Source organism: Artemia franciscana, chromosome 4 (assembly GCF_032884065.1).
Source record: "Artemia franciscana chromosome 4, ASM3288406v1, whole genome shotgun sequence".
NCBI classification, from domain to species: Eukaryota; Metazoa; Arthropoda; class Branchiopoda; order Anostraca; family Artemiidae; genus Artemia; species Artemia franciscana.
In genome coordinates, this window is record NC_088866.1 from 15,367,125 (window position 1) to 15,383,515 (window position 16,391).

Sequence of the window (16,391 nt, forward strand, 5' to 3'; positions counted from 1 at the left end):
AGACATATCTTTAAATTTAATAATAAACCTTATTTTTTCCTGTAAAAAATTCCTCGCCACAATATTCTAATGAAAATACATCGATAAACGCAGAGGATTGTGTACTGTGAAATAAAGGGAATTATAAAAGTAAAATGATTATGTTAACGTATTTAAAAATAAACAATAACTACTATTCGAGCAGCTCGAAAATCAATCCCTAGTTATTTTGAGGGTAAATTAATGCTTTCAGTATGCTTCTTTTGGAAGTTTGGTTTTCATTATTAATTTACTGACAGAATGTATTTTTTCATAGAAGTCTGTGATTCAATATGTTTTATTATGTCGTAGCCCAATTTTTCGGCAGTATTTATCTTTGTGCTTTTGGGATGATTCTTTTAAAGATGTAAATTGCATTATTTTTTTTTTCTTTTGTTCTCTGTATTTTCTACCATTGTAAAAGGGTCCCCGATATAGTCCCAAAATATTGGGTTTTTTGTTGCATTGGCAATAGTAAAAACAAATTCCGTTAGATCAAATGTTTATGGTATTTAAGGTTAAGTAGAATCTAAATTTAACAGAATTATCACTTATTAGGCGTAAAAATTCAAATTCAGAGGGAAGACCATAAACGACCGTACAACATAAAGTTTATGGTTACGGTACTATGGTTATGGTTTACGGTACCGTTCTTTTTTTGTGTGTTTAATCCACAGTTTTATGTATTTTGTGGGTTATAAATAAGTTATTATTATTATTATTTCCAAAACATCAATAAAATGCCATGCTTCTACAAAGTGGAAACACATCCATATTTGCTAAAATATAAAGCATTTTTGCTGACTATATACTTAAAAACACATGAAATTTAAAGAAAAATAGATATTTTAAGTGTTTTTCAAATTTCTCTACTTCGAAACTTTTTCAAATTTCTCTGCTTCAAGAATTTCCAACTCAAAAAGTATATTCAAAGGTAGTAAATAGAATTGAGTTTATTTACTCACGCCGTGCCCTATGCAGCTTAGCCGTGTCGACTATATTTTTAGTGAACTAAATAAAACTTAAAATAAATGAATAGAAACTTAACAATTAAGCATGCTAATAGAAAAAAGTTTGTAACGAAGAAAAAAAGAATGGTTCCAGCCAGTGAAAAAAAGAAGAAGGGTGATATTCAGATATTCCAACAGCCACCGCCAGTGCAAAATGAAAGTAATCAGTAAAAAATAAAGATAAGTCTACAGAAAAAAAACTAAGCAAGAAATACCTATTAACAAATGCTAAAATAAAAGAGACCCTTTCCAAGTAACAGTGAAAGGACACTTTGAATATTTGCATACTATTCTTCTTTTTCTCACTGGATAGAACTATCCTCGAACTGTTTTTCCTTTGGTGCACGATTTTTTCTTTTTTCTTTTTTGTAAATTTCAAAAACTGAAATATAAAGAAAAAGAAAAAATAATATTGACAGCAGCAAGCGAAAAACAGTTGAAGCTTTTTAAATAAACTGATACACAGAAAAAAAAAAATAAGAATTGTATGTATCCATCAGTAAATACTTTAACCAATTAAAACTCATGTTTTCTTTCTAAGAATATAGAAATTATAAAGCCTTTTTTAAGTTCAACATGGTAGCATGCGCAATCTAAGAAACAGTAAACTAACAACGGATGTTATAGCAACAAATTACATAAATGAAGAAATTTCAAAAGGTATATAACTTTTTTAACCGAGGAGGGGGATGGGACAAATGCCAAACAGTCTTACTTTGGGCCTTTCAATTTCACAAATTGAGAATCCGTGTATGAGCATGTCCACCTGGGACTACACTAAAATGACGTCATCAATTTTAATTTGCTATCGAATGAGCCTTTAGAAATTTTTAGGATTGACCTTCTACATCATGAGACAGGAGAACAAAATTACATGGTAGAAATTTACATTTTTACGAAGTCCGCGATAATGCGGGTATTACGGTAAGGATTAATAATTGAAAAGAATTAAGCAAAACAAATTATTGTCCCCAATTTAACTGGAGGCCAATTTGACCAAGTCCATTCTGAGATAGCTTAAAAATATTCTTTATGCTCAGGCACATAAGCAAGCACCAGATAATTCTTCTTTTTTGTCAGATGACAAAAGCATTAAAATAAAGTCAGCAATGAATCTCCTATTTAATTTCCTCAACTATTTGCTTTATGGACTTGAAAAATTTAGCTTCAGAGCGTGTCATTTATAATAACAAGTATGCTAAATTTACGGCAAAAGCTAAGAACGACAAGCCAAAAAAATTCACTGCTGCCCTTACAGAAAATCTGGCATTTTCAGAAAACTTAAGTAATTGTTAAAGTATCTGGTAAAGCAGGAACTTAACTAAGTTCACAAATGTATTGAAAGATACGCGATTTTCAGCTATTGGATATTGACACTTCGAAAATGTCAACAAGTGGTTTTGTTTCATGTTATGACCAGATCTTCCAGTTATTTGTAAAGACATTTTTTTACCTGTCGTAGACAGATCTATGGCAAAACCATGTTGGCATGATAACAGTCGGTCCATGAGATGTCAGCACCTGAACTTCCAGTTTTTCAGGAGGAAGAGAATTAGCCCATCGAGTGTAACGCAGTGTTGAATTATATGGGTGACGAGAAAACTGGCAGCCAATAATCTGTAATAGAGAAAAACAATCTGTGAGATTTCAAAAACCAATAATATCTATAGAATTTATTTAATTCGAGTTGAATTTAAGTATTTCCGGACGTCCTACATTCATGTATTATGCATGCATGTGTCATGTGTCAAAAATCATCCATTTTATTTCATAGATTGGCTTAAATTTCCAATGATCTATGCTAATTTGTAGAGTGGAAAATAAATCGAAATATTCATAGAAGGAAATTTCATCTAATCTTTAGAGCCTTTCTTGATGTAAAAATTTTGCCATCAAATCCGCAATTCCTTTCTTCTCGAACAGAAATGTTAAATTCCTTCCCCAGTACAATCTATGCAACGTTACTGTAATACTGAATAGATTCTCTTATTGCGACCTCGTTTGTGTTATTGTTATGATGACAAACCTAGCTTTCCGCAAAACCTTATATAAAACTAGAAACGAGGCCTGTCAGACGACAGGTATAAAAAAGACTCCAGCGTATACTATTTTGGGAGGATTAGAGAAAAATTCTCTCCCCAAACACAAAATTCAAGGCCCTCTTACCTCACCCCCCTCCCTTTAACACAAAAACTGTCCCTAAAAGTTTCAACTGAGTCCTTCTTCTTCCTGGAATATCTTATACACATATTTGGAGAAGCCCCCTCCCCCTCACCCCCTCCCTTTAACACAAAAATTGTCCCTAAAAGTTTCAACTGAATCCTTCTTCTTCCTGGAATATCTTATATACATATTCGAAGAAGCAATTTGTCTAGGAACCCATTTACAAAAAAAAATATTATCTCGTTCTCGGGGTTATGTATTCAGACAGTTGAAATCTTCCAAATTGAATAGAGGAATATTTGAAATGCACTTGTCGATTAAAATTTTATCAGTGGGAACATTAGCCTACCCTTTACATATAGGGTTACCACTCCAAAAAACTTCATATTTCTTTGACTTTCTCTTGAACAATATCTAGTTCCTTCTCACCTTCATAGAATTAGGAAATTACTCGGTTATAGAATCTCAGTCTGTTCATATGGCGTAATGTTGTACTCCACAAGTCTCTATTGTAAAAATAGATATTTTAGTTGACATACCAGTGATAGCAGGGCACTTCATTATGGTCCGTACTCAGCAATGAAGATGCACATTCGAAAATTACCCCATACGAGGACTTCTTTAAATCAGTGTATTCGCAATCAAGAACACAAAACATTTTTGAAACATCTGTGATACTATGTAACTTTCCATCAAGCATTTATATCCACGCTCGATGTCAGAGAAATCGATTACGCAAAAGTTATTGACTCCTCTGCAATGATTCATGACACCACTCTTATCCATACGATGCAATGATGCATGACACTCATAGAATTCATTGCGGAGAAGAGTAAAGAACCAGTAATCCTTGCGTAACTAACTCTCAGGGCCAGAGAAATCAGTTACGTAAGGGTTCATTGACCCTCAAGAGTACTTTTGGGCTATATCATTGCACAACTAACCCTCAAGGCCATAAAAATCAGTAGTTTGAAAACGAAGTTCTAACAAAAATCCAAATGTTCAGAATCGTAAATAATTCAGATCCCCCCTTAAGGGCTAAACTCGTAAACCACCCGAACGCAGTTTTTGTGCGTTTTTAGTTGTGATATTGCTCTTTACTGTCTCCTGAAGGTCCGGGTTCGATACTATTCCACGGATTGAATTCAAAAGTTAAAGAATGGTTAGTAGGGAGGGGTGTTTCTTAAAACTAATGATTATATATGATATATAAAAACATACAATGGAATGGCATAGCAAGTGTATGAAACTTATTGCTTGGAATCTATTTCTAAGAACATAATCATATCATGGATTTGTTCATTCAGATTGCAAATGCATCGTTTTTTATCGAAAGATATGTCAGGTCTCACGTTCGATTCATACAACAGACAAATAATTCGTAAATTCAATGGGCGTGGTCGGAAGTATTTATAGGATACTAATCATTTCTTTTAATTGTTAATTCATAAGGTGATATGCAAGGGCTATCGTCAATATATTTCTAAGAACAATTTATTATCATTGGCTTGTTAGTTCAGTTGACTAGGACATTTTGTTTTTTTTAGGCCTTCCTAAAGGCATTATTTTTTTTCGCAGGGTAAGAAAATTCTGGAGTGAGCACAAAAATGTTAGGTACATAAATCAAAACGACAAAAGTCTTGACATTTCTGAAAGAAGAATGGACGAAAAACCCCATCGCCTCCACCCAAAACCACAAACAATCTTGATGTTTCTGAAGGGAAAACGGACCAAAAGCTTCCTTTCCTCCAACAACTATCTTCCGTAAGCACCTATCCTCCTCAGTGATTTGAATGTGTTATTACACCCTTGCGCCCATGGTTGAATTTTTAGTTTCAAGTACTTTTTTAAACCTTAGGCACCCTCCTCTGGTCATAAAATAAATGGTTTAATATACAATAAACTATGGTAATTAGCTTTGTTGGATAAATGTGTATAAAAATTGGTGACTAAATAAATATACTTTCAATAGAGTCATTGGCGGAATTTCAATAATAGCTGTATATGCAATCAAGGCTTTCTTCTGACGCCAAGCAAAATTATTCTCAACTCTTATCTGTTTAGCAACAAGAGCCTCTTGAATTGACACACTTGTAGATGATAAAGCACTGATTTGATGATTTTCAAAAACACTTGCAAATGATAAAACCCAACTTCGATGATTTTCAATTTGTCTTATGGCTCTAAAGACAGAACATATTTCTTCGAGTCTTTTATACAAACTTTTAAGAACTTTGAGTCTGTTTCAATAGTTGTTTTTATCTAAAAGACCAATGTCCCTTAAAGATGACAGTTCAGCTTAGATTTCTTCGCCCCTTCTTCTAGCGTCTTTGAATTCTGCATTAAATAAGACTCGATATTGGAGTTTCCGTCATGCTTACAGTTTTGCATTTGCCATTTTGTAGTACATTTTTCAGCTGATCAATTTATCAGAATTTCAAGATTATATACAAAATTTAAAAAGAAATTACACCCAACCAGAAGTAATTAGCTTCTCCATTAAGCAATTATAGCAAACAATCACATCCAATCAAAAGTAATTAACAGTCAGATTAAAAGTAACTACCTTCACATCAGATCCAAAATCAAAAGTAATTAACTTTTCAGCCAAACCGTTAAGCAATTATAGAAAACAAACACATCTAATCAAAAGTAATGAGGTGGCAAGCAAATCCGGACAATGCATTCTACTAGCATCAAGAAGAAGAGATCCAACATAGAAAATTGTTTAGAAAATAGTCGAGAAGAAGAATAATCCATTCAATATATTGACTCACATATGAAGATACACAGCATGCACAATTGTATCCGTAAGATGGCAGAGCCCGTTCTCAAACCACGTTTAGTGAGGGTCGGGCTCTCAGATGTTGCTGAAAACCTTGAAACGGATTGGAAAGATAAAATACCTTCTAAGCTTAGGTCGCACTCTCTAGAAATTATATATTGCCCCTGACGATCTTCTCCAAGTTGAGAGTAAAATAGCAAAAAACATGGATTGGGAATCTTTATCAGTAGATACAAGTGGAGAATCAAGAATAAAGCCAGTTTGTGGGGATCACATAATGAAGTTTCAATATTCAAAGCAAGACAAGCTTCGTCAGCAGCTGCATCTGTCAGGGCTATTTAGATTTTCAGTAGGGAGTCTTTAGTTCCAAGAAAAACTGATCCACTTAAGTCGTGAAAGTCTTGTTATATGGGGCTCAGAAATACCTTTGCAAAGTTGTCAAAAAATTATTATCCATGCCCACCGCCAATGTCCTTTCTGAGAGTGAATTCCAACTCTGATTATCTAATCAAATAGTCTGTGTTAACATACTTTAAGTAAGGAGCAACTCGGCCAAATAGCAACCGAAACTGTAAAACACGAAATTTTTATAACAATAAGACATATCAACTGAATTGGATTTTTTTATGCCGACTCAAGATATATAAAATTCATTTATTTTTATGTACTCAGCAAAAGATACGAGCCCGAAGAAAAATTGTATGACTTTTGAGAAACGGCGGGAGGACCCTTAAAAAGTCAATTCACCTTAATAAAAATCAGAGATTCAGCATATCAGAGAACCATACTATAAGGGTTTCTAGCTTCCATCTGAAAATATGCGAAATTTTGCAAGTTTTGCCAGAAGAAAGATTACGGATGCGTGTTTCTTTGTTCTATTTTACTATCTTTTTGGCCAGGATGGTAGTATCGAAATATTAGTCATGCAAAATCGGGAGAAGGCTTGCTCGAAAGGAAATTACAGTTCTAGTTCCCCATTTCGTAACCAAACCCATGATGGGTAACTAGATTGCCCCCTCCCTCCCATGGTTCCTTTTTACCAAAGTCATCCAACCGAGATGACTAGTAGCCATTTTCACCAGCATAGTTGAAAGGGCAAGCATCATGCCTTTCAGGATGACACGACCCTACAAGTCCGTGGAGAAGAGGGGTGTAAGTTATGAAATTTTTTTTATTATTTACGTATAGTTTTTGTTACTGGGAAGTAGAGATATTTCTGGGGGAGAGTGAATTTTATGTGGGGGGATTTCCCAAGAGGAAGTTTCCAAGGAAGAACTTTCAAAGGGAAACTATACACGGGGGAATCCACCAAAATGCCTGTACAAAATTCTTTGTCTTGGGGATGGGGGATCTTACGCGAGAGGAGCTTTCCAAGGAGGAATTTTCTTGGCGGAGGAGGATTTTCAATGGATAGAAAAAACGAATTTTCCGGAATTATCTGAAAAAAAAAACGACAAGAAAAAATAAAAAACTGATTTTTCAACTAAAACCAAGGAGCAATATTAAAACTTAAAACAAACAGAAATTATCCTGTATATGAGGGCAAATCCCCCTTTGCACTGATATCTAATTTTTGTCCCAATTATTTAAAAACAACTCCTAAAAAACAAGAGCCATTTAATTACAAAAGGAGATTGCTAGAAAAGTAAAAAAACTTTGGCGCGGAGAGCAAGGTATTGAGGAGGGGTTATACCCCTCACATACAGAACAATTTCTGTCCTTTTAAGTTTTGTGTTGCTCCATACTTTCAATTGAAAACATTTTTTTTTACTTATTTTATCACTAAAAGGTTGAACCAATTCTCAGTGGGAAATATCGACATGTTGCTGATTTGAATAGCCAAAAAATGCCAATAGCTGATTTTTTCTGAAAACGACATTTTTTCGTAATTACGACATTTTTTATCCTAAGCCCAAGGAATTCCAAATTAGGGTTTTTGTAATATTCGTTCATATTATAGAAGTTTTTCTGTATTTTACTCAAAATTTGGGGAAATATTGCGCAAGATTCTCTTTTCATTATTGAATTGCTTTTATATTGAATTTTGCCAAACCCTAAAGGTAATCTGAGCAAAAAAAAAATGACAAGAAATATTGAAAACGATATATCGGTTATCGAATATTGAAAGTAAAGATACGATATATCGATATACGGTTTAATCAAATTATCTCCCAACACTAGTTTCAGGTTCCAGATAGCAGCCCCTTTCCTCTTTTTCAATCTTCAAAGTCAACAGTTTTCTTAATTGAAAGTTTGACTAATTTCCCTTTTATTAGTTCATATTATAGTTATTATTTAATCAACTATAATTATATAGTTTATCATAGTTAATAAACTATAAATATTATTTATAGTTATTATAGTTAAATTCTAGAATTTAAAAAACTGAAAGCGAGATCCACTCCCCACCAAAAAATTAAGAAAACTATGAATTAAAACGTATTTACATAGTAAATCGAATAGCTGACAAAACAATAGTTTTCTAGTAAAAAAAAAAAAAAAAAAAAAAAAAAAAAAAAAAAAAAAAAAAAAAAAAAAAAAAAAAAAGCAGTTCTTCAACGGACAATTAATAGTTGCATGAAGGAAAAGTTTTTTTCAGTAGTCCATCTTAGAGCTGTTCATTATGATTAGCCACTTGGTTTAGAAGGTAGTCTAAATTCCTCACTACCTTCATTGAACTCAAAAGACTAGATACTTCGGAAGGAAATGTTGTGTAACACAGACAGATGAAAAGAATACTTACTGCATCCTTATACTGAGAGGCTGCTTTCAATTGTTTTTCTATTCGTTCTGGCTTCATAACATCATCCTAAAATATTAAATAACCTATACATTTTGTTGTAAAAATTAAAGTAAGAGAGAGGGATAAAAAAAAATCTATTTTTTTCTAGCAAAGCACAAGCGCGAATGCTTAACAAAGAATTACTGATAACGTCCTCAAGGAAACAAAATATAGAAAAAATCCGGCAGCCAAAAATTCCCTTAAGCAAAAATGATGAAAATTTTCCCTCATTGCTCAGACAGTTTGTCAGAAAAGCTTTGTCAAGTAGCCCCTAATTTTTATGTAGTGAAATGATAAATAATTTTTTTTAGATTCTTACATATAAATATCTATATTTATATAATATTTCGTATATTATTTATATAATATTTTATTTATATAATAAATAAATAATTATTTTAGATTTTACAGCTGAGACGTCCCCCTAAAAAAATATCCCGTTTGACTAAAGAAATGTCGAGTGGTAGCGTAACGGTGGCACCAATCAACTGTTTTTCTTTTGAAGAAGGCCTTTCTAGAAGTCTCAAGACTTTCCAATTTCGTGCATCATATGTACTTTGTTTTAAGTTAGCTAATATTTCTTAAACAACAACGAAATATATAATACATATTTTTTAATTAATATTTTAATATTTATTAATTTTACCTAACATATATTTCGACTATAAAGGTAAAACAATTCAGCTTTTTTTTATTGTTTTAAATTTGCCTGATTCAATACTTTCTAGATTATATCGAAGTAAATTTATTGTACATTGAATTCCATTTTATTTTAATCACTTTCTGGGTTGGTCACAAGTAGCTTTATTGCATGTCCAGTTTATATATTTGTGATTTTTTTTTTTGACTTAGATTTCAATATTGTGACGAGAGAATGCCTTAATAAATTTTAGCATACACTCCTTCGAAAGAAAATTTTTTATGAAAAAAAAAAGGTACACCACCATTATGGCAGATCTGGTAGCATAAACAAGGCCACCGTGTTAAATATTATATTATACTTAAAAAATTTAAATTATGTTAAGCACGGATCAAGATTGATCATAAAAGTAAACACGTCCTGCTTTAACAGAGATTCTAAGAAAGGGACTTACAGCTTAAGGAAAGTGGTGCCTTTGTTTCGACAATTGTTCTTAAGATACCAATTTCCTTCACCAAGTACCAAAAGTTACCCTTTCAGAAATTTTAGATTCAAAAGATTAACCAGTTTTGAATTTTAATATAAATTAATAATATTGTAACTAACTTGAGAGAAGTGAGTCAACACACAGTTGATTTTTTTTACAGGAATGAATATATAGTATTTCGTAAATTTGTAAAACTACCAAGATTTTCGAAGTTCGGAGATCTTACAGCAAAAACCAGGAACGAACCGATATTACTAATATTCCAATCTTACCGAAATTCCAGTAAATGGGCATTCCAACAAATAAAAAATATATTCTTGTCAGCAACAAAAATTGCCACTAGACTAGAGAAAGAATCGGGCGAATTTCGAAACGCCCATTCAGAAACTAATTCAGAATCCTGATCCAAAACCGACTTACGAATCGGCTATTAATTAACGCAATTTTTATACATTCTTGAAGAAGGCTTTTGCTAGCTGTGCCTCTCACTCATATTATCTGTCTTGGTTTTTTCTTCAAATAGACATGGACCGATGGTAACTTGAACTTGGAGGACTCTTAACTGTGTGAGTCGAAAGAGATCCCTTAGAAATGAGGAATAATATTTCACAATGACAAAATTATTGTGTCATTGAATGCTATATGCATGAGCACAAGTTTGCGTTAATGCCTTAGGGCACAGAACCACCTCAGAAACTTACGTTCAAGCGAAATTCTCTCATTTCTTTATGTCATAGTCTATTAAAAGCTCAAAATAGTTTTACAGTATACGGGAAATATTCACTTTTAGTATGCTGCAATTATTACGATCCAAGAATAAATTGGTTCTAATAATATGCCTGATTCTGATTCAAAGAATGCGTATCATTTCTGTTCGGTTGTTTTCTTTTTTCGTTTTTTTTTATGGCATTGATAACGGTTACAGACTATAGGTATAAGACTATTAGATTAAGATATATTTCTGATGTTAACTATTGCATTAATCATTGGCTGTTTCCAACTTTCAGAGTTAGACAAGATGTCAGTTAGACAACTTTCAGAGTTAGACAAGAAGTTATAATGAAAATCAGGCTCAAAAGTTATTCGAATGTCAAACCGTCCAAGTTTGCATTCGTCACCTTCATAGAAAAGGTGAGAATAAAGGTCTTTTGAGGGCCATATTTTTGGCACAAGCCTAATTCATTTTTCCATAAAGAAAAACCAATTATATGTCGGTAGCATTGCAAATATAAAGAAAAAGAAAGATTCTCTAGTTTTTTCTGCCATATGTCATAATTCATAGCATAGCTTTTGTTGTAGATCAAAAACGTAAAATTTCCAGAATAATTAATGCTCTCTTCTATAACTGTTCCATCAATTCAACAGAACTTACGATTTGCTTGCTAATAGCTAACAAGGGACGTGCGAAAGGGATGAATCTTTCAGGTCCATGGCCACCCCAACGATAAGATTCCTGCGATTTTTCTACAATATTTTCCTTTTTCCGTATAATTCACCTGCATTTTGTGTGGTGTTTTTTTCAGTTGCGACCCCGTCCCAAATGCTTCCCCCATTCGAGATATAGCCCTGTTTACTCGCATTGTCGTAGTTACATAAATTTGAACATATATGAAAATAATTCCAAAGTGCTGTTAAGATACATTGGAACATAAATTAAGCCAAAAGAAGGTGTAACCACAAAATCAGACTAGATTTATGTTGCCGAGGCTACGTAATGTGTTGCAGGGAAACTTCTATTGGCTTCGCCATCAAAAGTGTTGCATCAGCGATAACTTGGTCAATAATCCAAGGAAGGGATCTAAAAATATTATATTGACTTTGCAGTCAGTTTAATTGTTAATGTAGATATGTAGTGCGCTCTCAAATGTATCAGAAAAGAAAAAATCAAATAAAAACAAACCGACACAGTTATCAAGACCCTTGCTTTTGTTTTGTTTCTTCAATGCCGATTACCTACACACAGAACATCTAGGGCATCAGCTCGTAGAACTTATCAATTTTCACTGGGGTTGATATGGTAGTGTCCTCGCAAACTTCAACCATCGATGTCAAATCCCGCCGGGACACTAAAACAAAGGTAAACTAATTTGTAAAAGTTTCTAACGCCCCATTCTTGAAGATGACCGTCCTCCAGTAATGTATTCTAGGAAGCACGTCCCTCTCCACAGTTTCCAAGGAAACGAAGTTTTCACATCTTCCGATGCATCAGGAGCCAATAATACTTACACTCACCAGCAAAACATGTCAACCCCTTATTATCAAAAACGGTCATGGAATACCAAGGTATTGTTAAGAGATCTATATTGACCTTATAGCCATTTGAAGCTTATACTTTTTAATCGTCGAATCGCAACGGATTGAAAATTAAGCAAAACCCATGCAAAATTTGTCAATAACCTGATGAAAATAGGTGTATGAGCAAGAGGCTTTAGATAAGCTACTACCATCATATATTTAATTGTTTGAGCAGATTGTAGGCTATCTAATCATTTTCTGTCCAAATTTTTTTTCATTGCCATCTAAATCCTCTAATCTTCATATTCTTTAAATCTCAATATAAACCTGTGCTATTTCAATATGTCTGCAATGTCTTCCGTTTTTGTGTTTAAAAAATTGTTGTTTTTTTGTAGCGTTTCCACCCTCGCTCGCATCAAGCACTTGTCAAATACAAAGAGGAATCAGAAAAACAGTCTTCTGAGAGGAAAAGACTCCTAATGGATGACGAAGGAAATGAAGAAAGCATGGAAGAGGAGGGACTGCAAGGTTCGTGTTCTCTTCCAAGTACAAGTAGCTCCGACAAGCTGCCAAATTATGAAAAAGCAAGAGCCTCAAGTGGAGAGTTTTTGAAAAGAGACTGGTGAAACTGAATAAAAGCCAAGTTGATGATTTGATAGTCAACTATGTGGTGGAGTCTACTTGCCCCTTAAGCACAGTTGAGAAACCTACCTTCAGGAAACTTGTTCAAGGATTGGCCCCATATGCAACCGTAATGACACGAAAAGCGCTATATTCGTGTGTTGAATCGAAGTATATAACAATGAAAAAATCCTTGACTGAACTACTTCGTGAAACTGACTATCTTTGCACCACTGCTGACACTTGGAGCACAGATCACAAAAGCTTCTAAACTCAAGCAATGAAGATTTTAGCCTATGACAGACCAAAATAGTTAAAACAGTCATCAATTATGGCACAATGTTGTAAAAGCTTTCAGGGAGTATGATGCTCCATCAGTGACAGAGAAAGAGAGTGAGCTGCCAGTTTTTAGTGTTTCGAAGATTATGATGATGGGTTTGACTGTGATGAAGACGCTGTTGCCATTGAATCTGTTGATCCCATTCTTGACAACAGCGTAGGTGATATTGACAGTGAAAATTTTTATCTCCCAGAGCATTTGAGATGCTGCAGTCATACGCTGAGCCTGGCAGCACAAAAAGATAGTGAGCGAGCATTTATTAATGTTTAATTTCAAAGACTTTATCAGTTCGCCATGTCCAAATGCCAAAGCATATGGAATGCAACAGTCATAGCACAAAAGCTGCCGACAAGTTTTTGGAATTACTGAAAGGTGCCCAATTGCGTCAAATCCTACACACTGGAACTTTCTCTATGATGCAGTAAAGCGTGTTGTAGACATATCTCATGCGGAAAACTCATCCAGTGCCTGTGATGAACTGAAATTTCTGATGTTGAAGCCGGTGGATAGGGATCTGCTTAAGGAGCATGTGCTTATTACAGATCCATTGTGCCAAGCCTTAGATTTTTTGCAAGGCGAAAAAATTGCTATCTTTGTGCTGTTTTGCCAATACTTTATGGTTTGAACACTGAACTAAAAGGACTTCAGAATATCCGTATTCTCAAGCATGCTTTGCCATTAGTAGAGGCCATTTTAGGTGGTTTGTATTAACGCTTCTAGCATGTTTTCTCAATGGAATTTGAAGAAAAAGCCTTCAGTGAACTAGTCTAACTACTTACTCTCACCCGAGTTTCAAATCACAATGGTTGACTCCAGCCTTACAGGGGCAAAAAAAAGAATAATAGAAATAGTGGACTTAGAAATGAAAAAAATTGGCCGTGCTTGTCTCCAGTGATGAGCTGGCTGGTAGAGAAAGTGTTGAGAAGTCTGGGACAAATGAGACTAATGATTTATTTTCGTTTATGCAAGATGATGATACTGTCAGTGATCAAGAAGTAAATATAGACACTAGTCTCAAAGCTGAATTCTTTAAACTTGTTCAAGACAAAAGGAAGACCCTCTATTCTTTGAAAGAGTATCCAAAAGTTGGAAAACTGTTTAAGAAATTTAATAACCCACCTCCCATCATCTTCACGTGTTGAACGCCTATTTTCCGCTACAGGAGATGTATTGACTACAAAAAGAAACCGCTTAGAAGATGCTAAGTTTGAGAAGCTTTTGCTACTAAAAGTAAACAAAGATGTCATGACTCCTCATTAAAATAATGACTTTTTTTCAGACATCTTTTTTCGAAGTAGTGGGATATTAAACAGTGTTGTTGATCATAGTGCTATGGCAACTGTTTATACGAAGTTTTCATGGTTTAAGTTCGGTCTTCATTGACAAATTCTGGTATCAGATTCCGGAATCCAGACCAATGAAGACCAGTCATATGTTGACGGATCTGTCAATCTTTCAAAAACTGACCGGTCTTCATTGGTGCATATTCTGGAATCTGGCACCAGAATCTGTCAATAAAAACTGATCTTTGGTTTTTTAAGTAAATGTAACGCATTCTTCACTTTTGTATGATAAGCAATGTTGCCTCGCTACATCCAAACATAATAAAACAGCCACGTAAAGCTAATATTTTGTTCATTTTGACTTCCATATCTTTCTTGACGCGTTGACACTATCAATTAAGCACTCTGATTGGTGATGCACGCGAAACAATAGAAAAGAGCTTGATTTTCCTTATTCATCGTATCACACCAGTGTGTACACTGCTTAATGCAGCATTCAGACGGGTGAAATAAGAAAAAAAAATGTGAAAAAGGTAGAAAAGCCTATTTGACATTAACAATTGGATATGCCACGCTTGTTACGTCACCCATCATGTTCATTCAATGAAGCCACAATTAAATTCTATACTGATATAATTTATAGACAGTTTTGTTTATTAGAATGAATGAGAAGGCAATTATTTATGTTTTCGTTTGTTATAAAAGTTCTAATATGGTAGAAGCTGAGTTGTTGTGGGTCGTACTCAGGACCATGTCCAGGATTCTCGTTCGGGAGGGGTTTTACTGAATAAATTTGTTTGTGGGGGGGAGGGTACGAAAAAACCCTCCCATGAACTCTTTTAAAAGCTTTGAGTAAGATCAGGGCATTTTTTTAGACAAATTTGAAAGTTGGAGAAGCATTTTAAGGGGGGTTCAATCGGGTAGCCCCTTCTCCACTGGATAGGCCCTGGTGGTACGAGAATGGAGTTCCTTTTCACTTCTCCACTGGAAATAATGGAACAACTAATGTCAGTTTCTCTCCTGACGACCTAACCATATTCTTTACCATACAAAAAAGCCTTCAAGTCATGTACTTTCTTACTTAAGTACGTTCTTAAGTATTAAGTACTTAAGTACAATTTACTCCGAGTACTTAGTACTGATACTTAATTACAATTTTGGTTGAGTGCAATACTTTTATGGAATACCTGACCCAACACTAGAGGATCAGCAGGGTAGTGCATGTTCAACCGCACTTCGACCCTGCTAATCTACATTTTGCTCCTGATCCTCCTTTTAAGAGCAGCTGAGCAAACAGTTTTATGAAAATATCGAGTACAATCTTTATGAGTAACAACAATGATAACGTTATACTTCAGAAGCCGGTAAAAATTAAAGCGAGAAACTAGATAGGATTTAGGCTTCGCCTAGGCAGAATATTTAAGCTTTTCTTTATTTCCTTACTTATATTCAACCTAAGCTCATTGAGCTTTCACACATGTTATGTGTCATGTCCCATCAAATAGAGATGTTTCATATCAAACCCCCTTTAACCAAAGACCTCATATTGTCACTGTTACGCCTAAAGGTCGTATCTGACATTTCCAAACTTCTGAAATAATCACAAAAATCGTTTTCTGAGCTGTTCACAAAGGGAGGATCAGCAGGGTATTGCATGTTCAGCCACACTTCGACCCTTTTTATTTACATTACTCCCATGATCCTCCTTTTCAGAATAGCTTAGCTAACACTTTTTTGCAATTAACCGAGAAGATTTAAAATATCAGATATAACATTAAGGGTTAATGGTAGTGATACGTTGATTATTTTCGGGATCCATGAATTATGACTCAAAATAAATTATGGTACTTGTCTGTTATAGCGCCTATTTATATAGAAGTTAAGTAGAGCCGGTTTCTCTGGCACTCATTCCAAATGAAATATCCCAAAATATACAAGTTGGGCTATATATATGCACATTAAGGGGATGGGGGTAAAGTACTTGGACAATATGAAGTTGGAAAACAATCCTTACTTCACAATATACA

At 34.2% G+C, this 16,391-nt stretch overlaps 1 protein-coding gene across 6 annotated transcripts in view; it reads right to left on the reverse strand.

Moving 5' to 3' along the window:
• Positions 1-16,391, reverse strand: part of LOC136026042 (queuosine-tRNA galactosyltransferase-like) — a 53,105-nt gene that overhangs the window by 28,460 nt on the left and 8,254 nt on the right. For all 6 annotated transcript variants that reach the window (XM_065702205.1, XM_065702208.1, XM_065702204.1 and 3 more), the window contains exons 4-5: positions 8,720-8,785; positions 2,482-2,645 (exon numbers count right to left, since the gene is read on the reverse strand). In XM_065702205.1, the coding sequence (XP_065558277.1) occupies positions 2,482-2,645; positions 8,720-8,785 (230 nt within the window). The remainder of the gene's footprint in view (positions 1-2,481; positions 2,646-8,719; positions 8,786-16,391) is intronic.